Source organism: Peromyscus eremicus, chromosome 18 (assembly GCF_949786415.1).
Source record: "Peromyscus eremicus chromosome 18, PerEre_H2_v1, whole genome shotgun sequence".
Taxonomy (NCBI): Eukaryota; Metazoa; Chordata; class Mammalia; order Rodentia; family Cricetidae; genus Peromyscus; species Peromyscus eremicus.
In genome coordinates this window covers 35891200-35913981 of record NC_081434.1, presented here as the reverse complement: position 1 = coordinate 35913981, position 22782 = coordinate 35891200, and the positions used below count along the sequence as shown (strand labels likewise).

General features: G+C 44.3%; 1 protein-coding gene and 1 non-coding gene across 3 annotated transcripts; both read right to left on the bottom strand.

Moving 5' to 3' along the window:
* Window positions 1-11906: 11906 nt before the first annotated feature.
* On the bottom strand, window positions 11907-19235 carry Slc25a3 (solute carrier family 25 member 3). 2 transcript variants are annotated; one of them, XM_059245323.1, is made up of 8 exons: window positions 19128-19235; window positions 18736-18884; window positions 17334-17458; window positions 14334-14513; window positions 13813-13994; window positions 13164-13336; window positions 12344-12454; window positions 11907-12245 (listed from the first exon to the last, which is right to left on the bottom strand). In XM_059245323.1, exons 2-8 carry the CDS (start codon window positions 18878-18880, stop codon window positions 12085-12087), a joined length of 1077 nt encoding a protein of 358 aa, XP_059101306.1. In that variant the 5' UTR covers window positions 18881-18884; window positions 19128-19235; the 3' UTR covers window positions 11907-12084. The 2 variants fall into 2 exon arrangements, with proteins under 2 accessions (XP_059101306.1, XP_059101308.1); XM_059245325.1 differs by lacking the exon at window positions 17334-17458 and adding an exon at window positions 17044-17165.
* On the bottom strand, window positions 13405-13648 carry LOC131895426 (small nucleolar RNA SNORA53). Its single transcript, XR_009375180.1, has one exon. It is a non-coding gene; the product is annotated as a small nucleolar RNA SNORA53 (small nucleolar RNA).
* Window positions 19236-22782: the final 3547 nt, after the last annotated feature.

Below are 22782 nucleotides of genomic sequence, written 5' to 3'. Positions count from 1 at the left end.
AGGCTTAAATGCACTTGGAAGTCCCACCCTGCATGTGAGCCATCCCGGGGCGGGGTCCTACACTGAGTAAAAAGGGAGTGAGTGTGTACCAGCACTGTCTCCCTCTGCTTCTGGGCCTCACACTCTGTCAGTTATGATTTCCTGCCAGGATAGGCTGCACCCTCCAATCCTGAGCCCAAATCACCCTGCCTTCCCTTTCTGTCTGGAAAGGAGTCTCTCCGACACTGCCAGCCCGCAATGGGAATCTGGACAGGGCCAGCTCTGATTCTGGCCTCTCTGGCAGCCAGGAAGCGTATGTGTGGTTGGAACCCGGGCTGAAGAACTTCCCCTCGGCGATCATGACTGCGAGAGTATACATTACCCTATCAGAGGAAAAGAAACCAGAGAGGTCACAGCCAGGAAAACAATCTGGTAACAGTGGGTCCTTCCTGGTTTAGGGGATGAGGAAAGGGACCAAAGTGTGAACCGCCATTTAAGAAATGCCAAAGGGCTGCCGTGGTTTCTCAACCTGTGAGTCGTGACCCCTTTGGTTGCATCTCGGATATTTACATTATGATTCAGTACAGCAGCAAAGCTACAGTTAGGAAATAGCAATGAAAACTTCTATGGTCCGGATCCCCACAACGTGAGGAAGGTTGAGGGCCACTGAGCTAGAGAGATGGGGAAAGGAACAACCTGTCTCAGTGTGAGCTGAGACACCCAGGCGGGCTGGAGAGGTGGCTCCGTGGTAAGAGCACTGGCTGCCCTTCCAGAGGACTCCAGGTTTAATTCTCAGCTCCCACACGGGAGCTCACAACTGCCTGTCACTCCAGTGCCAGGGCGTCTGGCTCTCCCAGCCTCTGCAGGTTACCAGGCACTCACGTGGTGCACAGACATGCATTCAGGGAAAAATACTCATACATATAAAAAAAAATAATTTTTTAAAAAGAAATAACAGAATGAGGGTGACTACAAATACCAGAAATCTGTTCCTCACTGTTCTAGAGGCTGAGAGTCCAGGACCAAGGGACAGCTTGGTGAGGGATTTCTGTTTTGTAGAGAGTGCCCTCTCGCTGTGTCCTACACATACCAGCTCTTCGGGCATCTTTCATGAAGGCTCCAATCTTGATCCTGAGGACTATTCCTTGATGACTTAGTCACCTCCCAAATGCCTCATGATGATAACTACATCTTATCACATGGATTTTGGAGAAAGAAGCATTCATAGGGGGTCACCTAAAACAGAGTAAGAAGTAGCATCTGGACCAGCATTGGTGCAAACGGAAGGGTATAAACCAGTGTGGTGCAGGGGGCTGCCAAGCTACGGGGCCTCTGCCTCAACACAGCAGCCTAAGCTACTCGAGGAGAGCCTACATTTAAAACAGCATTAGCAGGCTATGAAATGGCTCAGAGGCACTTGCCACCAAGCCTGATAACCTGAGTTCAATCCTGGAATCCACATGGTAGGAGAGAACTGACTCCCACAAGCTGTCCGCTGATATGTACAAGCATGTCATCACACACACACACTTGAAAAACAGAATAGCATTAGCGATTCTGATTACAGAAACTTTGAAGTAATCTATAGTAGTAAAAAGTACAGCAAGGGGGCTGGAGAGATGGCTCAGAGGTTAAGAGCACTGCCTGCCTGTTCTTCCAGAGGTCCTGAGTTCAATTCCCAACAACCACATGGTGGCTCACAACCATCTATAGTGAGATCTGATGCCCTCTTCTGGCCAGCAGGGAGAGCACTGTGTATATAACAAATAAATCTTACAAACAAACAAAAAAAAGGACAGCAATAGATTAGTGTGCTTAACCACTGAGCCATCCCTGCAGCCTAAGCTACCTCTCTCTAAAAGGCTACTGGATATAGCCGACTGGTATAACAGTTAGTGTTTAACCCATCTCTGTCCCTCCTCAGCTACAGAACGGTATCTGCCCTTCTCTGACTCAGCTTGTTTTAACTACTTATTTCCCTTCCCTGGGTCCATGACTCTAGTTCTACCTGCTGATCCATGTCAGTAATTTTACCTTTAACTGCTTCATTCATTTGTTCAAAAACATGTATGACATCTAACATGGTGGCCCACGCTTGTAGTCCCCGAATTTGATAGGCTGAGGTGGGAGAATCCTTTCTAGCTCAAGGCCAGCCTGGGATTGTTGCGGGATATTTGATCACACTGTGAACCCTGAGTTTGAGTTTGTGTTAATTAAATAAAATCAACCTTGGGTGACTGTCCAGGCAGCCAGCTGTCTCTGTCATTTCTATAGTTTTTTAAGTTACTTGCTCTGCACTTCCTGTTTACTCAAGTAATATTTTATCCTTGGATCTCTGATGGGGTTGAAGACTAGATAGTTTCCCTTGTTATCAAATTCAGAAAAGAAACTTACAAAAGAAATATGAAGTTTATAAGGTTGAGAGACATAAAAGCTTAAGTTGTTTATCTAAGAAAATGCTTTAAGGTCTAAAAAGATATTTTTAGGTTGGTAATACAAGTTATGATAGAAAGTGGTTTAGGTATAAAACTTTGAACTCACCAGGATAGGATAGAGTACTTTCTTTGAATTTGCCAAATACAAATGGACAGGACATTGTGAATGTAATTCTTACCTGATAATTGTTCTTATTGTATATAGTTTTACTGTGTTAGAGTTAAAACCTTTCCTTTTTATTTAGACAAAAAGGAGGAAATGTTGTGGGATATTCAATCACATTGTGAACCCCAAGTTTGTGCTTGTGTTAATTAAATAAAATCAACCTTGGATCAGGAGGTGGAGCCAGCAACTTGTTGACATAAAGTAGTCATAAAGAGTCAGAGGGAGTCTGGAAGATGGATAGAGAGATGCACAGGAAGTAGTAGGGAGGGACTTTGAGTATGGCAGTCTTTTTTGGTTTATAAGAGCAGAAGAACGCTTTTTTTTTTTCCTGAGAAACTGGAGAAGAGGGAAGGTCAGCTAGTTGCTTCTCAACCTCTCTGAACTAGCAGGTTTTCACCCCAGCCTCTGATTTTTGAGTCTTATTGATCAATAGAATAGTAGAGATTAAGTTAAAAACTACATTTGGTGGCAGTGACAGGAGGTGGGTGGGGAGAAGTAGGAGGGGGGGAAGGAAGGGTGGAGAAGATCTTTGCGATCCATTGAGCTCAGAGAGGAAAGGGAGACCGAGGCAGGTTTTTTTGCTACAGAGCTGGGGATGAGTGGGGGGGGGCAGGGAGGGAGATGGAGGGGGTGGGGAGAGGAGTAGGAAGGTGTGGATCTGCCTTTTGCCTACTTGTTGAGCTGGGAGGAGCAGCCCTTGGGTTATGGGGGTGCGTACTTGAGTTGGGGGTTGGGACAGAGTAATGAGTAGGGGAAGGAGGTTAGAAGGAGAAGATAAAAACAAGTATTAGAATTCCAATATTTTTTTTTCTATTCTTATTTCTATTTTTTTTCAATATTTATTTATTCAAGCCAGGTGGTGGTGGCACACACCTTTAATCCCAGCACTCGGGAGGCAGAGGCAGGCAGCTAGGGCTGTTACATAGAGAAACCCTGTCTCAAAAAGCCAAACAAACAAACAAGGAAAAAAGAATCACAACTAAAAAATAACTTTGGTTTGGGGCGTCTTTTTATTATTTTTTAAATACAGTTTTGTGATTTGTTTTGATGGGGGATCACTAAAGGAAACTTTATCTCAATCTCTTGCCTTCTATAGAACTCAGGATTCAAAAGCTGAGGTAAAATCCTGCTAACTCAGGGGTTGAATAGCAAGTAGCTAACCATTTCTAGCCACGCCCCCATGACCATGCATGGGCTGTCGAGATGCTTAGTCATTCCGGGCTTTACGTCCTACATAATCCATGTGCTTTGTGGTCACATAATTTGCATGCAGCATGATCACATAATCTATGTGCATGTGTGGAGTAGCTACGTAAACCCATATGCACATGCTCGGGGGAGTCCATAAAAGTTGGATCCCTCGTACCCTTCCCCCTCTTCCTGTGTAAGTCTTTCAGTAGGCCTAAGCACATCTTTTCTGTCCCCCCTTTTCCTAATAAACCGTTACAGTGGGTTTTGTCATGCCTCATGCCATTTAATGAATAAAAGAGCGCTGCATAATAACTAACATAACCTTCTGTCCTTGCTCCTGTCTCCCAAAACAGAGGCTATCCATCTGCTCAGCACCTACTAAAGAACACTTGCTACACTTAGCTCCTCCCTACCACTTCCTGTCAGCTAATTGCTGACTCAGCCACCTGACGCCGGGGTTAATTTTGTTTAATTAAACAAATGTAACGCACCTTTACACAGTTAGAAGAATATTCCACAACAGAAGGTCTTATTGGCTGTTCCCAGGATGCTGACAGAGTGGTGGGCAGCAGCCTGGAGCTGGTGCAGGTACTACCCCAGGACACACTGCCCAACCATACAATCACCCTGACTCTGACAAGATATCCAAGAATGGTTCATTTTCTGGATTAAGTCTCCTCGAAAGACTTCAGCGCTGGAACCATGTTGCCGTCGGAGGCCACGTTGATGTCCATGATCCCTGCTGCTGCCATGGACAGGATCCATGGATCCCCGCTGTGGACAAGGAAGTTTCTTTTACAGTGGTGTCGATGGCTGCAGACTCATAACCAAGGCTTCTGTGACAACTTGCCCCCCAAAAAGAAACAGTCCAAGCCGGGCAGTGGTGGCGCACGCCTTTAATCCCAGCACTCAGGAGGCAGAGGCAGGTGGATCTCTGTGAGCTCGAGGCCAGCCTGGGCTACAGAGTGAGTTCTAGGACAGCCAGAGCTACACAGAGAAACCCTGTCTCAAAAAACCAAAAAAAAAAAAAGAAAGAAAGAAAGAAAGAAAGAAAGAAAGAAAGAAAGAAAGAAAGAAAGAAAGAAAGAAAGAAAGAAAGAAAGAAAAGGAAAAAGAAACAGTCCAGACAGGAAGCTTTTAAAGAAAGTCCTTACAAACTGTGATAAACATGCTGAAGTGTAGCTCTTCACAGTTGATGGCTTCTGGTGGGGGGTGAGGAAGGATCCAGTTTACTTGTAAGGGGCCGGCCCCTGGGAGTTTGACCATGCTCCAGTGAGTGTATGGACAACATAAATAGGACTTGCTTTTTTTTTTTCTTTTCTTTGTTTTGAGTGGGGATGGGAGGATGGACCTGGGAAGAATGGAAGTAAGTAAGATTGGCGTGCATTACATGAAATCCCCAAATAATTAATAAAAATATTATGGGGGGAAACACAATAATAGGCCAGGGCAATATGTCTCCACTAGAGCCCACCTCTCCTACCAGGGCAAGAACGGGGAGGGGAGAAACAGTAGAGGGAGAGACTTTGGGGAGAGACAGCTGGAACTGAGGGGCATTTGAGGGATGATATGAGAACCTGGTGCAGGAAACCCTAAAATATATGAAGGTGACTCTCATGAAGTCTCCTAATAATGGGGCATACGGAGTCTCAACTGGCCATCTCGTATTACCAAATGAGCTTGGGACTGGGTTGCATTCAGGTGAGTTGTTGGCCAAGGGGATCACATGAAGTCTCCCAACAACCCAGGCAGTTGCGAATAGGTTGCTCTCTGCAAACTGACAGAGAGGACCCATTGCCGATGACAACACCCACACAACTCACTGAATATCGACAAGTCCAGCTGATGCCTATATGGAGCCTTCGCCCCTACATTCTAGTGTCTTTGCAGGCTACCAAAATAGAAATGTAAACACCAACCCAGCCCAACACAAGACCTTTGACCTACAATCTGTCCTGCCTGCAAAATATGCCAGGGAAATGGTGGCAAAGAAATTGGGGGAGTAGCCAACCAATGTCTGATTTAACTTAAGGTCCACTGCATGAGACTGCTTGGGTGACCAAGACCCAGAGACTAGGTAGCCCTGAGACCTAGGATAAAACCAAACACTACTGGTCTAAAAAGAAAACAAAAGAAAGAAAGAAAAAGAAAAAAAGTATCAATAAAATGATTCCTAATGATATTCTGCTATACTTGTAGATTGGTGCCTTATTCAGCCATCATCAGAGAGGCTTCCTCTGACAGCAGATGGGAACAGATGCAGAGACCCACAGCCAGAGTCTAAATAGAAGGTCTCCATCAAATCCCTCCCCTCAGAGCTCAGGGAACCCCTTGGAAGAGGAGGAAGAAAAACTGTAAGAGCCCGCGGGGATGAAGGACACCAGGAGAACAAGGCCCTCTGAAACAACTAAGCAAGGTGCACATGAGCTCACAGAGACTGAGGCAGCAAGCACAAGGCCTGCACCGGTCTGTCACAGTTACTCTGCATATGTATTATAGCTTCCAGTTTAGTATTTTTATGGGACTCCTGACTGTGAGAACAAGTGAGTCTCTGATTCTTGTGCCTGCTCTTGGGACTCTTCTCCTGTTGGGTTGCTTCGTCCAACTTTGATATGATGGTTTTGCTTTATCTTTTATTTTGTCATGTTTGGTTGTTGTGATGAAAATGGCCTCCCATAGGCTCATAGGGAGTGGCATTATTAGGAAGTGTGGTCTTGTTGGAATAGGTGTGGCTTTGTTGGAGGAAGTGTGTCTCACTAGATGAGGGCTTTGAGGTTTCAGAACCTTAAGCCAGGCCCAGTGTCTTTCTCTTCCTGCTATTCAGATGTAGAATTCTCAGCTACTTCTCCAGCACCATGTCTGCTTGTGTGCCTCCCAAATGTTTTCCTTTGTAAGAGTTCCCATGGTCATGGTGTCTTCACAGCAATAGAACTTTGACTAAGACAGTGGTTATCTCTTAGAGGCCTGTTCTTCTTTCTTGGTATGTTCAGGTCTTGCAGGTGTAGAATCGCTAGGTTCTGATGTTGTCATATAGGTCTTTATGTTGTTGCCTGTATTTTTGCACTGGCGTCTACTCATCTCTTCCTCTGCTCGGTGCAGGCAGTGTCTGTGTCTGAAGGTGCCTCTCTTGTTCTAATTTTTAGTCTTGGTTCACTAGGAGTTCTTGGTTAAATTGGTGCTGTTGGGTTCTGTTTCTTCGGGAGCAACTTAGTCAAATCAGTATTAATGGGTTCTGTCTCTGGGAGCAGTTGTTCCCAGTTGGTGCAGGGTGTGCTTATGGTTTCAGTGGTTGTTAGGTTCATAGGGGTTAGTTTTTTTGTTTTTTGGGTTTTTTTTTTTTTTTTTTTGGTCGGGGAGCAGGGAAAGGTAGCTGTCTGGTCTTTGGGACTCCAATGGGTAGGGCCTAGGGGCTAGAGACCTGATCTGTCGGTCTGGAGATGGAAGCTTACCTGTTCTCAGTCACTGAAGTGTATACTGGTGATCTGGTTGGTGGCTGGGTGGCGCCTTCTTCTGTGTTCTCAGGTCACGTTTTGCTCATTCGTCAACTCCTCAGCTGATCTTGTTTCCTCAGATTTCAAACTGTAGGGTTCTGAATCCTCTCCCGGATGGATTTCAGCTGAGCAGGGTAGTCACCCCAACACCTCCAAGTTGTTGTGTTTCACAGGATCAGCAGCTGGGCCCTGGTTGGTCTCAGACAGAGTGTTCAGATCCGTTCTGGTTCCGTCCCACGGAGATGGCTCCTTCCCGGGTGTTGGGATTAAAGGCGTCCCTGTTCCAAGCTCTTGATTAAGAGCTTGTTTTCACTAACTCTTCAGCGGGTAATAGCTCAGTTTCTGGTCTTTATTGCAACTGTGTTTCGGCCCGCTGCCGCGCCTGCCTGCCTGCCTCTGCGGGCCGCTGCCACGCCTGTAGAGGCCTGTTCTTTTCTTTCATTTTTAATGATTTATTATGTACAGTGTTCTGCCTGCATGTATGCCTATATGCCAGAAGAGGGCCCCAGATTTCATTATAGATGGTTGTGAGCCACCATGTGGTTGCTGGGAATTGAACTCAGGACCTCTGGAAGAGCAGCCAGTGCTCTTAACCTCTGAGCTATCTCTCCAGCCCCACCTCTTTCTTTAAATGAGAGATAAAAGGAGTGGATCTGGAGGTGAGGTGAGGTGGGGAGGAGCTGGGAGCTGAGGGAGGGGAAACCGTAATCAAGATCTATTGTATGAGAAAAGAATCTATTGGTCATGTAATTACCTTTTGGGACAAATATGGAACAATGAAAACCTCTGGATCTATTTCCTATCAGTAGAAAATAAAATTACTTCAATAACTACTGTAGAGATTTTTTGTCTAATTTTTAAAAGTTTTATTGGTGTATATTCACTGTACATAGTGAAAGGAATACAAAAGTGAGTCATAGAGACATTCCATTCAGGTTTATCATGCACTTTGGTTATATTTACCAATACCCCTGCAATTAGTCTAATGATTCTTTGTGTTCCTGTGGCATGTCCTTTCTTTAAACATTTCAAATCAAGCCAGATGTAGTCAATAAAATCAGCAATAGTTCATCCGTGAGTGTCGGGCAGACACAGACCAGTCTTAACACTGGTTAGCAAAGTACCTGGTACCGAGGTTTGGGTTTTGCAATAGTATTGCCTCTCGAATTGATTATGTTCCATCTTCAAATCACTGCCTCCCTCAGAGCAAGCCACCTGATTTCTACACCAAATCCTGTCCACAGTATTAGGCAGGAACTGTATTTTATTTGGAGACCCACCCAAACTGTCATTTAATATATTCAAACTTTACTGTGACTGGTGCATGTATGGCACTCGACAGTCTAGGCACACACCTTTAATACCAGCACTCGGGAGGCAGAGGCAGGAGGATCTCTGTGAGGCCAGCCTGGGCTACAGAGCAAGTGCCAAGACAGCCAGGGCTGTTAAGCAGAGAAACCCTGTCTCAGGGGGAAGAAAAAAAAGAAAATGTTGACATTGTTGCACTGTAGGAAATGGCCAGGTCATACTTCAGTCTCTAGAGCAGCGGTTTTCAACCTATAGGACCTAACTCCAAACACAGGGGTTGGCCTAAGACCACTAGAAAACAGGTATTTACATTACAACTCAGAACAGTATCCAAATTACAGTTATGAAATAGCAACAGAAATAATCTTATGGTTAGCAGTCACAACATGAGGAACTGTATTAAAGTGAATCTAAGGAAAGCTAACTTATTAATATATGACACTTCAAGGAAGACATAGCACTCAACCGAAAACTAGATTCCTCTGAATTCAAAGATCAGTTTGTTTCCTGCCAGGTGTGGTGGTGACACCTTTAATCCCAGCACTTAGGAGGCAGGGTAAGGTGGACCTGTGTGAGTTCAAGGCTGGCCTGGTCTACACAGTGAGTTCCAGGACAGGCAAGGCTATTTAGAGACTTTGTTTCAAAAACATCAAAAATTAGGTTTTTGTTTTGTTTTGTTTTGTTTTGTTTTTTAATTTTTCTGTGTAGCCCTGGCTGTCCTGGTATGGTACTGTGTGAAACTTGAAGTTTTAAACGGAAATTTTTGCTTTAATAATAAAAAATTATGTAAACAACCACACAATTTCCTATGCAAAGGAAGCAATGTGTAACTCCCAAGTGAACAGCAGGACTTCCTGACTCATCAGCATACTTTGGACGCTTTAGTATCACAGAAATGTTAATAAGCCCAGTTAAAGCATGGCCGAAACATTCCATGAAGCTTTTACACAAAAAGCAATTAATTTATGTTTTTTGTTACACCAGTCACCCAGTGCAAACAATTGAGCAAAATCAGACTTTGAGATTTAATTGCTCTTAGAAGTAATTATCATCTTGGAAGCTTCTGGAAATCAGTATACAGTCTTTCACTTCCAACACAATTCAACTGAACTACCAGTCTACAGAATTGACATTAGACATGTGATCAAATGAAATGTTTAAAAAAAAAAAACCACCCCCAACATATATATTAAATTATTAGATTTACGTACTTATCAGTACTTTTTATTAGTACATCTGAAATCAGAGGTTCTAAGTAGCCCAGACTGGCCTCAAGCTAGCAATCCACCTGCCTCTATCTCGTAAGTGCTAGGGTCGCAGGCATACACCCATGGAATAAATTTCAAAGTGGACGTTTTACTTGGATTTTGAAGAACAAATGTTTGTGTAACAATCAGAATGACTTTGAACTCTTCAACTGGAAAGAGCAGTTCTCAACAGCTTGAACACAGCATACTTTGTACCAACACCTACAAATAAAACCTGCTCTTGAATCCTACATTTATCAATAAAAACACTTTAGAAATGAACGGCTGATTGTGTATCCTGAATAGGTCCTTGATCTAGTCTGGGTTGTCTGTACCAATCTATCTCTATTTCCAATCCCACCTGTTCTTACGTTCTGGCAGATGACCCTCCCAGCAAGAAAGCCTTGGGCAAGGTATGGTGGTACACACCTTCAATAACAGCCCTCAGGAAGAAGAGAGTCCTGTCTGTCAGTTCAAGACCAGCCAGAATATATAGAGGAACTGTCTCAAAAAAAAAAACAAAAAACAAAACAATCAATTTTACTCTTTCCCTTTTATCTGGGATTTGTCATACAGTGGAAGTTTGCTAGAAAACTCTGAAGGTCAAGTCCTAAATCAGCTTCATCTTTGCCTTTACTACAAGCCTTAGAAGCCACCCAGCCCCAGCTGCCTTGGAGCCACCAATATGCTACAAGAGAACCTTTCTAGCCCAGGCGAATGAAAAGCTGAAGACCATCCGAAGACCCAGAGCCAGAACTTCGAATGCTTGAGATTTTGTGCCCTAACTTAGGTACCTGTCTTGTGACACAGCAGTAAGGAATGTATATACTGCCAATGCCAAGTTATCACAGTAACCATCTGGCTAGACCCAGAAAACACCAAGTTTCACCTAAAAATCTCACACCTAATAACCCTTCCTCCTCTCTTCAGTAAAGGCATAAGGTGACAACAGAGAAATTAACATCCAACCAGATGCATGGCTCCTATTTAGTTCAATGTTCTTAGAAAACAGAATTATAATAGAAGCATTTCTCTCTATTGGAATCCTTGCAGAAGCAGGCTATGGTGGCTCTTATCTGTAACCCCAGAAAGCTGTGGCAGGAGGATCACCTGACTGGCTTCACTGTGGTTAAGTTCCAGACCAGCAGCCAGGGATACAAAAGTTCAGCCCCTTGTCTCAAAACAGAATTCTTGGGCTGATTATGCCAATCCCTACCCCAGCACACATACACACACATTTTATATTTATCTTATGTAGAGACTGTCAGCCCTCTCCAAACAACCAAGGACTTCAAGGCAAAACTGTAATCAGAAGAGCATAAATTGGGCCTTTGTATTTCTAAATGGAAAACTGACCTCCGAAAACATTACACTGTAGTTTTAAAATGTGGTTGAAGCCTCTAACTAAACCTCAGGAGTCTTGAGTATGCTTGAGGCTGCATCTCCAGCTCCAATCACCTGACAGTTTTCTGGCAGTCTTTCTCTTTAAATCCAAACTGGAAATAGCCGACAGTAGATTTTGTCTGGTTGTGTGAAGAGCAGGTTACTTTACGAGTTTTTTTAGCAATCCTGTTTTGGTCCTTAACTATCATTCTAAGAATTAGTCTAATTTGGGTGACCTTTTACAAATAAAGATCAGTAAACTCAAAAACTGGACAGGAGACAAAAATTTGCTATCCCAAAACTAGCTTGTCAAAACAAACCCACAAATGAGTGTTTATCCATATTTAATAAACCATGTTTTGAAAACTTAAGATTATTTCCTAATACAGGACCTCCTTGAGTGAGGGGACAATTCAGGAATAACACCAATGGTTAATTTACATTTTTTCCTGGGAGAATATCTTAATTCTTTGAACTATTTTATGACTAAATCTTTTTTCAATACTAGATTTTGTTTGTGGTATTGGTGGTTTTTTGAGACAGGGTCTCTGTGTAGCTTTGGAGCCTATTCTGGAACACGCTCTGTACACCAGGCTGGCCTTGAACTCACCTGCCTCTGCCTCCTGAGTGCTGAGATTAAGGGCGTGGAACCATCCCCGTCAAGCCTCGATACCAGGTTTTAAAACAACAAACTCGTAGACCTACATCATGAGTGGATGAGTTTATTTAGAGTAAGTTTGAAACCCTTGCCTTCAGCAAGGGTACTACAGTAATTACATCTGGAACGGACAATTCCTACACTGTCCAATATATAAAAGTTCCTCTGCACTTTCTTCAACACTGATCAACAAGCAGATTCAGTCCATGTTACTTTGATGCATCATCTACTCAGTCAACCCAAGCTTCTTCTTCAGAGACTCTGGCATCTCAGGTGGAGGAGGGCGAGGGAGCCTGAAGTAGACCTTCACCGAGTCATAGATGAACCACTGTAGTGCGGTCAGAGTGCCAATCATGATGATTCGGGCGAAGAGGCCCTTCCACACACCTGGTTCACAGAGGACGTGTGAATGGAGTGTCCCGCCACCCGCCACTCCCCGCCACTCCCCACATGGTGCTTTGTCTTTAGGGGGAAGCCAATCTTACCTCTGAAGCCGAGTCTCTGCAGGACCTGAGAAGCTGTGCTTCCCTTCTCTTTATTCAGTACAGAGACCACAGAGTCAGCAGGGTGAGAAACAATTGCACAGAAGACTCCAGCTGAAGGGGGGAAAAAAAATCAAGATAAATTCAGTGATAGTCCTGCCTCAGCCTCCCAAGTACTAAGATTACAGGCATGTGTTACCACATTGGCTCTCCAGTTTTATTATTTAAATCTTTTTAAAAAAAAATTTATATTTATTCATTTTCTATATGTGAGTGTTTTCCCTGCATGTATGTATGCATGTGTACCATATGCATGCCTCGTATGCTCACAAATGGCATGCCCTCAGAGATCAGAAAAGGGCATTATCTCCTTCATATGGAGTTATAGATAGATGGCTATAAGCAGATGCATTTTCAAGCACAATAGTGGTGTGCCATAATAATGGGAATTATAAAATAAGACTTTTAGGAAGTAATTAGAAAGTATTTATGAATCCAGCAGAGCATAAAAACAGGAAGATAAAACTGCATTTTTTAATCTTTGGAATTTTTTTCTTCACAAAGGGACCAATAGTGGAAGTGATACAATCTGCTCATAATTTCATGAACAAGTGTGTTCTAAATAATTCATACCAGCTGGGGTGGTGGTGGTGGTGGTGCATACCTTTAATGCAAGCACATGATAGACAGAGGCAGGTGGATCTCTGAGTTCAAAGCCATCCTGTTCTACAGAGTGAGTTCCAGGACAGCCATGGTTATACAGTGAGACCGTGCCTATATATAAATAACTAAGTAAATAAGAATGTAAATAAGTAAGTCATACCTATGTAACCTGCCACAAATGTCACAACCAGCTGCTCTGCCTTTGAACATTCACTTCGGGGCTTGGGAACCACAAATTTGTACAATGCTTCAACAGTACGTTCAAAGCAGGCAAATTTCATCATGGTGTATGGAATCTGCCTCATCCACAGAGGAGCAACACCCTTGTAGAACCTAGGAAATGAGGATGCTAATTACACAGGTGCCTGAGTTAGCCTAGCAGAGACTTCCACCAGCACACAAGTGTCCGCACACCAGTTGAGTCCTGACAGTAACACATGACAGCATAACGCCAGTCATTTCCATCAGAACCTAAGACTAGCATGCAGGTGTATTCATCTCACATGCCAATGACTCAAGCACCTTTGACTATACAACCAACAAAGTTGCTGGATGTTTCTTGGACTGGAACTACAAGAAACAAGAAGTTTACAAGTAGAACTCAATTCAAGATCATCCACAAAGGTGGATCTAAGGAAGCATGTTGGTATACGAAACATGCCAAGTTAACTGTCAACATATTAGAGATGTTCTAACAAGCCCAAGCCACCCAAGTCCACAGATACTTAAAGTTTCAACTCATTTTCAGGTGGACAAATGGACTTAAGTTCTTCTCCCCAGTGGTTACTTTCAGGAAAATGCTCACTTACGCATTTAAGCCTTCTTCGCCGTACATTTTGGGAACAGCTTCCCTCAATGTGTTGGCATAGCCAGGCTGGGTTTGGATTCGAACTTTAGCAGCTTCCATAGGAGCCAGGGCAATGTCAGCAAAGAATTCAGCACTGGCAGAAGCAGCTAAATACAGTGACGTGCGCCACAGATAGGTGTTTTCCTAAAAAATCAAATACAGAACAGACGTGAATCGCTGCCGCACTGTCTACTTCAATGTGACTTTCTACGACACAACACAACTTCAGACATCTTAAAAATATTCTTCTCTCCTTTTCTGGTCTAAGACAAGCTTCACAGAAATCCAATATAGTGCACTAAGAGGAGCATAGTAATGTATGGAATACACTTTGTTTTTCATCCTCTCTTTATGATTTGAGACAGGCTGCTCACTATTCCAGGGGCCATTTCTTCAGCTAAAACATGGTAAGTCAAACAAAAAACACAATTCTTTTTGATCCCAAACACTCAGGACTTTTAGTGTCAAAGTTAACCCACATACCTCACCAAGCATGTTGCTATATAAGACTTTGAAGACTTCATAAAAGCCGAACTTGCAGAGCCCTTGCATGGAGTAGCCAATAAAAGTTGGGGCCCATCCTTTAGCCAGACCACGAACACCATCCTCTTTCAGGGTAACGGAGAACCCGTTAAATATGCCCTTGTACTTCTGAGGGTCCACCTTTAAGAAGGGAAATGTTAGTAAAATGCAAAGAGCTATGTTAACTAGCTGTGTGGTGTTTATTTGCAAGTTTTACAATGAGTTTTCTAAAAGAATAAAATTTAAAAATATCTAACACTTTGCAAACATGGTATTCTACTAAGTTTTTCTTTTTTATTTTAAAATTTATCAACTACAAAAAAAGGTGTATGCCAGTTCTTAGCTTAATATAAACACCTATGATTTCTAAAAATCTGTGTGGTATGTTCATGTGTGTGTGCTTCTGTGTGCATGCATGTGGAGGCCAGAGGTTGATGCTGGGAACATCTACCTTGGGATCTTTCTCCACCACAGTGCCAGGCTAGCTGGCAGCGACTTCCAGGGATTCTCCTGCATCCTCCCTGACGCTGGGATTACAGACATGCCCAACTTTTTACACAGGTGCTTAGGAATATCACCTAAATTCTTCACACTAACATAACAAATACTCTACCAACTGAGCCACCTTCCTAGCCAAACCGGGACGATGTGGGTGGTTAAAACAGGGTCTCTATCCCAGGCTGGCCTCAAACTCATAGTGAGCCTCCTAACTCTGCCTCCCAAGTGCTGGATTATAAACATGAGCTACCACTTCCCAGGCCCTACTCAGGATTATTCTTACAAGTAGAAACAACTTCAACATTAAGGTCTAGGTTCCTTTAAACTATACTTAACTCTTGGATAATCATAACTATAAAATTCCAACAACAATAACAAAAAAACTGTTATTAATTCTCACCACCTTTTTCTTTTTCGAGACAGGGTCTCTTTCACTATACAGTTCAGGCTGGCATCAAACTGAAGAGATCTACCTGCCTGTGCTGGGATTAAAGGCATGTACCACCACACTACCTTTTAAAACAACTTAAAGCTATTTATTGTCTAAATATGTAAATATGTATTCCTGATATCGGAGTCCTTAAGTAGATTATACTATACTGTGAACCTTTGTGAACAGTAGATAATCAAACTAAATACAATTTTTAGAGGTACAGCATCTAAGAATCTCTTTTACTTCAGAAATTAAATTCACTCCAGAAGACATGCATGTTTCAGAGAAGCTATACTTCACATCTATTCACTTAACAACCAATGGGGTAAGGGGAGCTTATCTCACTATTTCTGCCAGTACTAGAAGGGTTGGTATACATCACCTTCCTCTCTCTCCCTCCTAATATTTCACCTTCCTTTCTCTTTTAGGTAAGGAGACTTCTAATCCTGTTTGGGACAAATAAATTTTTAATGTTTGATTACTTTTGTTTTAATAGTTATAAGATATTCAAATAATAAAAATAAATATAGAAGAGGCAATGCTCACAAAATTTTCCTATAGAGACAGTAAGAGCTTTGAGAAATCAACATGTTCTTTGCCTCAGTCTAGCAATATTTAGGGACAGGAAGTTACTTCACATAACACATGAAGATTGATTACCCATTCTGATATATAAAATACTTATGCAATGACTACTTGGGGTCTTAAATTAGCAAGCCTTGAAAAAGACCTCTGGCCAGAACGAAATACCAGCAGTTATGATGCACTTACAGTCTACTCACACGTGTGAGAGGCACAGTCAAGGAGAGCTGGAGAGGCAGCTCAGTGCTGAGAGTTCACACTGCCCTTCCAGCAGAGCTCAGTTCCCTGCACCCATGCTATACAGCTCACAACCCTGGTAACTCCTGCTCCAGGAGATGGAACACCCTCTTCTGGCCTCCTTGGGCATCCACATACTTAAGTAACAATCCAGAAAAAAAAAAAAAAACAACAAAACAAAAAAAACACCTTAAAAAAAGAAAATGAAAAGGAACTAGGAATGTCTTTCCTGAAGCCAGCAGTTGTGATGCCTTCACTTCTCGGTTGTGAAGCTCTTCAAACAGCTGAGAACTGGGGCTGGAGAGATGGCTCAACAGCTCGTTATGAGCACTGGACTGGATTCTCAGCACCCAGATGGCTCACAACCACCTGTAACTCAGGCTCCAGGGAATCAGATGCCCTCCTGTGGCATTCTTGGGCACCAGGCACACATGTGGTACATGAACATACATGTAGGTATACATATGTACAAAGTAAAAATAAATCTTTTAAGAAAGAAACAAAAGGCTGGAAATGTGGCTCAGTGGTTGTGGTGCTCCTAGCACACATACTAAAGACCTTGGTTCCATCCCCAGCACAATATATACTAGTAAAAAATGAGGCCATCAATTTGAGGGCAAGTGGATGCATGGGAGGGGTTGTCAGGAGCAAAGGAAGAGGGAAGTGATAGAATTACATGCTAGTTTAAAACCATTTTTTAGTTAGTAAGAAAAACCACATATACAGAACACACCCAGGCCAGTAAAATGGCAGGCTTGCCTGCAAACCTGACAGCCTGGGGCAAGTTCCAAGTGGTGTGAACCAGCTCCCAGAGGCTGTCCACCTACCTCCACAGACACCCACCCACATACTGACATATCAATATGATTCATTTATACAGTAGAAATAAGTATAAATAAAACCACTCATGCCAATACAAACCTGCATGCGGCATTTTACTAAGTCCAGGGGAACAACAGCAGTGTGTGTCAGCCCACAACTTAAGACCCCACCAAAGCCACACAGTGCATAATACTTCATGGAGCCAAATTCACAACTGTACTCTGCAATAAGACAAGACACACCATGCATTTTAATATAAACTCGTATTAGTGGTCATCAACTTACCTCCTCGGTAGTTAGGTTTCCACATATCTTGTTAGTAGCAGTCTTTATCTTACAACTTAGCAACCACATTTCAACAATGCTTTGGTCCAACATGCAACACAAACCTGCATTCTGCATTTAACCAGATCTAGAGGAACCAATGCTGTATGTGTTGTGCCACAGCTAATAATTCCTCCAACTCCACAGAGGATAAAGAATCTGCCAGATCCATAATCACAGCTATACTGCTCTGTTTGATTGAAGAAAAAAAATCAATTATTTCTTCAGAGATTGAGAAGTCCAGGGGAATTAAAAAAAAATTCTATTTCCTTTTGAAATAGTACTATAACTACTAGGCAGCTTTAGCCACCAGCTACAATTAGTTAGAAAGATGAGTTCTTATACGGTGTAAATTATGAGAAAGTCATTGTCAAATCAAATCACTTAAAATTATCAGGATGTGCATCTGTGAGATTTCAATTGCCTCTTATTTTGACTATTCTCTAAAAGTCCCTACGGTGGTAACTGCAACTAAGCGCAGCTGTTAAGAGAGTAAAGAACAAATCAAATTCAAAAAGAGCACTTGACACGTACAGCCTGCTAGCTTTAACGTTTACTCCAGCTATTAGCCAACTACTCACTCATGAACTCCCATAAAACCACATGTGCCTAATTCCTGAAGTCAAAAAAACGTTAACCATCGGCTTTAGCTTTTTAAAACAGAGGACGATGAAAGGAAATAACGCGGAAAGCGGAAGGGCTTTTCGATTCACATTTAAGACATAACAGAAGCACATGAATGACTGGGGGTGGGGGGGCGCCTTTCTGTTTTACAGGCAGTGTCGGTAACCACTTTTGACTCCTATAATTCAATGTTCAGGTTTCCCTATACCCACGTTCCACTGGGATTTAAAACGCACAATTCAATCAACCACCTCGAATCCCAGAATATAACCTCAAAGGGACGCCCACCTCTTAACGATCTGCAAGTCATCTCCCTCACCAGCAGCACCAAAAGCGAGAGAGACCCCCTCCCATCACCTCATAGTCAACCAAACGGAAAGATGACCTCCCATCAGCTAACAATTTAAAAACTTGGAAAATGTGAGCGCAAAGGAGGTGGTTAAAAAAAAAAAAAAATAGAGGCAAATCAAAAGTTATGGAGTTGCAACTGTGGCTGACCAGTGATCAGAAAGGAGACTTTACCCAGCTGACTTGGCTGACCAAGCGGGCACACGGGGGAGATAAAGAAGCTGGGAGCCGCCTCTCTGCCTCTACTCCTTTGGGGACACAGAGAGGTCACTGAGTGAGTGGCGCTGGGCCCGGGCCCTTCCACGCCCTTGAGGGAGGGCCAAGGATCCCGACAGCGGCCTCGGGTGTCAGCAGAGCTTGACATCCCAGGGTCAGCGTCCGGGATCGGTCCTCTCTCCGGGACCTCCAGCCCCCCGGGTCTCGGAGGCTGAGCAGGGGGCGGGGGGGAAGGACAGCATGACACCGGCGCTCGCACAGAGCACGGGGTGACCTCACCTTCCACGGCGGCGGCAGCCAGGTGGCGGGAACGCCGGGGCGGGCCCGGGGGGCTGCGGGGGCCCGAGAGGCCATCGTGCACCAGCTGCAGGTGCGGCGCGTTGAAGGGGTTCGCCCGGGCCAGATGTGCCACGGACGAGAACATGCTCCTGCGGGGTGGGGGGGAGAAAAACGGGGGGGAGGTGAGAGACCCCGCACGGGGCCATGGCACCGCAGCACCGAGCCGGAGAGACACACGCCGGCCGGCTCGGCGCCCTTGACGAGGTCACGGCGTCTTCCCCCAAGGGACGCCGCGCCCCGGCCGGGCCCAGCGCCAAGGCGGCGGCCACCAGGGACCTGAGGGCTTCGGCGCCCCGCACCCTCCGCGCCCAGGCCCGGCCGCGCGCACTTGCCTAAGATGGCGAACACTCAACCGCTCGCTCGGCCAGGCTGCGGCGCACAGAGGCCGAATGTCCTCCCCGCCCGCAGATCCGTGCCCTTTCGCGCGGCGTCACCGTGACGCGCCCCGAGCGTCACGGCGACGCGCGCCGCCCATTGGCGGAGAGGAGCGCGGAGCCCCGGCGTCACCACGTCCTCCTAGCAACCTTATCCCCGCCCCCGGCCCTTCCGGGCCTGCCAGTGCGCAGGAGGATTCGTACTGCGCAGGCGCACACCCCGAGCCATGCCTTTTTTTTTTTTTTTTAATGTGTAATCTTGGCCTTGGCCCCGGCAGGCAGGCGACCTACCCACTTTGTCCCTTCACCTTCAGGTGTTTCTCCTTGGCGCCAGGAATTTTTTTTACATACCTTTAAGTCATGGCTGGGATAAAGTTTTTAAAGCAGCAATCTTTTAAGTGATAGGTTATTTAGGTATTGAAGCTAGGCCGTGGCTACAAGATCTTATCATGTCTCAATGCCTGCCATCATCATAGTTATTGTAAAAAAAAAAAAAAATTCCACTCACTGACTTTAGACATAGGCCTGTCTAAATTTTCCACCAGGTTCTGGGGGAAAGAATGTGCAGGAAGAACTCATACAATACACAAAACAGCTTCTGCTTGGCAGTAATGTCGCGTGGAGATAGTCAACGCTTCATTCCTGGAGGCACAGGGATGCACTGGAATGAAAGTGGACTGCCAGTCTGTGCTGAAGACATTCAGAAGATCATCACTACCCTCACATCAAGAAGGAGGGGCCTAGTTCCATAGGGGGGAGGGTTTAGTAGGGATTAAACATTCTTGCTTTTAACATTTTCCTGGGAAATTTAGCTCATCTTTACTAAGCCTTTTTATTTAACCTAAGACACCAACAGAGCTGGCTCGTGGGCTGACCACTGTAGTTACACTGGGTCTACCTCTGTGTTTAATGCTTTGCTATATCATTTTTAAATTCTTCTTTTTTAGCCGGGCGGTGGTGGCGCACGCCTATAATCCCAGCACTAGGGAGGCAGAGGCAGGCAGATCTCTGTGAGTCTGAGGCCAGCCTGGTCTACAGAGGGAGTTCCAGAAAGGTGAAAAGCTACAAAGAGAAACCCTGTCTTGGGGGGGAGTAAGTTACAAAACATTTTCCATAAACTTAGGAGGCTTATATTGGTGTGTTGCGGGATATTGGATCACACTGTGTGAAAGGTGCCTTCTGATTGGTTCAATAAAGAGCTGAATGGTCAATAGCTAGGCAGGAGAGAATAGGCATGACTTCCGGAAAGAGAGAGGAACTGGAGAAGAATCTAGGCACACAAGAGACACCAGCAAGATGTGGAGCAAGTCGGATGTACAGAATGAAGGAGGTAAAAAGCCACATGGTAGAACAGTGATTAACAGAAGCAGGTTAATTTAAGTTATAAGAGCTAGTTGGGAGCAAGCCCAAGCTAAAGGCCGAGATTTCATAATTAATAATAAGTCTCTGGGGCTGGAGAAATGGCTCAGTGATTAAGAATACAGGCTGCTTTTCCAGAGGTCCTGAGTTCAATTCCCAGCAACCACATGGTGGCTTACAACCATCTATAATGAGATTGGGTGCCCTCTTCTGGCCTGCAGGCATACATGCAGACAGAACACTACTGTACACATAATAAATGCATTTATTAAAAAAATAAATAAATCTGTGTCATTATTTGCGGGCTGGCAGTCCCAAAAGAAAGCTACACAGTTATTTTTTGGTTGCTGTGGTACAACATCATGACCAAGGCAACTTATAAAAGGAAGGGTTTGGGCTGGAGAGATGGCTCAGAGGTTAAGAGCACTGACTGCTCTTCCAGAGGTCCTGAGTTCAATTCCCAGCAACCACAAGATGGCTCACAACCATCTACAATGAGATCTGGTGCCCTCTTCTGACCTGCAGTCATACATGCTGTATACTAAATAAATAAATCTTTATAAATAAATAAATAAATAAATAAATAAATAAATAAATAAAAGGAAGGGTTTATTTGGGCTTACACTTCCAGAGGGATAAGCTCTAAGATTCCATCCATTGTGGCGGGGAGGCGTGGCAGGACACAGTGGGCGTGGCGTGAGGCGTGGCAGCACACAGCGGGCATGGTGGCAAGATCAGGAAGCTGAGAGTTCACAGCTTACAATAACAAAGAGGAAGCAGAGAGAGGAAAATGGAAGTAGGCAAGGCCTTTTCATCTCAAAGCCCACCCCTGAGGTCCATAATGCCTCCAGCAGGACTGGTAAACCTCCCCGAACAGTGTTACCAAGGCACCAAGTGCCAGGACTATGGGGGACATTTCTCATTCAAACCACCCCAGGGCTGGAGACATAGACAAGTGATACAAGAGGCTGTGAATTCCATCCTCCAAAAGGAAAAGAAGGTGAGCGTCCAGGTAGCTCAGAGAAAGTTGGCTGTAGCCAAACCCAACACCCGGAACTGGGTTTCTGAGACCCACAGATTCTCAAAAGCTACCCTCTGATTTTTACATGTGCTCACATGCACCTACCCCCCCACACACACACACACAAAATAAAATCTTAAAATATGCTTTAAAAGTATTATCTAGGCACAATATTAAAACTCTCATTTCTTGAATTTTTATGTATTATTATCATTTTATGTGTATTTGTGTGTGTGTGTGTGTGTGTGTGTGCATGTGAGCTCATGTGTACACATAGAGGTTAGAGAACAACTTCCAGTTGGTTTTCTCTCTCTACCATGCGGGTCCTGGCTTGCCAGTCTTGGTGTCAAATGCCTTTATACGCTGAGCCGTCTCACCAGCCTCCTAAACTCTTCCGTTTAGCATGCTGCCACCTAAATAGTATAGGTGGGTGGACATTAAGGCAAAGTTGGTCCTTATACATAAGGTCGAGGGCCATATACAAAAAATACAAGAATGTGAAAAATGTACTTAAGAAGACACAGATGAAATTTTCATTTACTTATTAACAAGGTCTCAAAGGAACATTGAAAGAACTTATTTTCCCAAGAGTGGAGGATTGCTTCTCAACCAAGTTCCACCGTCAAATAGATGTGTGATGTCTGTCCCTCTACAGATGTGACAGCCACCCGACCTAAGTTCTGACACACAGGTAGGACTTTGACATTCAGGAACGTGTCTGGTGAGAGCTGGCGTTCCAGAAAGATGGAGTTAATTAATACACAAGCAACTTTTATTGGCCAAAGAAAGGTCACAACGTCACTGCCGTCTCCTAGCAACTTTGTCGGGCCGTCTCCTCCTCCCCCACTACACTACATCTTCCCGACTGGCAAAAGTCTCAGGAAGAATTCAGGAGTAGAGAGGGTATAGGAAAGTAGTGACAGATAGGGTGAAAAGTACCCAGACACCTGTGTGCCTTGGGCCCCCCACTTACCAGGTTCGTCTACCTAATTTGCTCTCGTAGAAACAGAGGTAGTCTTGAAGGTTTATAAAGTGACCTTTATTTTTAAAAAGCTTATAAAGTTTATTCTACTCCTGCCTCTGGTCCCTTCTCCCAACGCCAGATAATATTGTTATAGCTGGATAAAGCTGGCGCCCTTCCCCTCGGTGCTATGTATGGATCTGGTCCGGAAGTTGGCGGATGACGTTCATGGCTAGCTGACAGAGCCGTGTGCTTATCTGTCCTGCCAACAA

What these genes read in the sequence shown, in the direction of transcription:
- Slc25a3 (XM_059245323.1), bottom strand. Translation starts at nt 18,880, where the DNA reads ATGTTCTCGTCCGTGGCACATCTGGCCCGGGCGAACCCCTTCAACGCG. An exon ending in TGGTTAAATGCAGAATGCAG is followed by an intron (nt 14,514 to 17,333) that starts GTTTGTGTTGCA and finishes CCCTTCTTAAAG; the next exon opens with GTGGACCCTCAGAAGTACAA. An exon ending in ATAGCAACATGCTTGGTGAG is followed by an intron (nt 13,995 to 14,333) that starts GTATGTGGGTTA and finishes TTGATTTTTTAG; the next exon opens with GAAAACACCTATCTGTGGCG.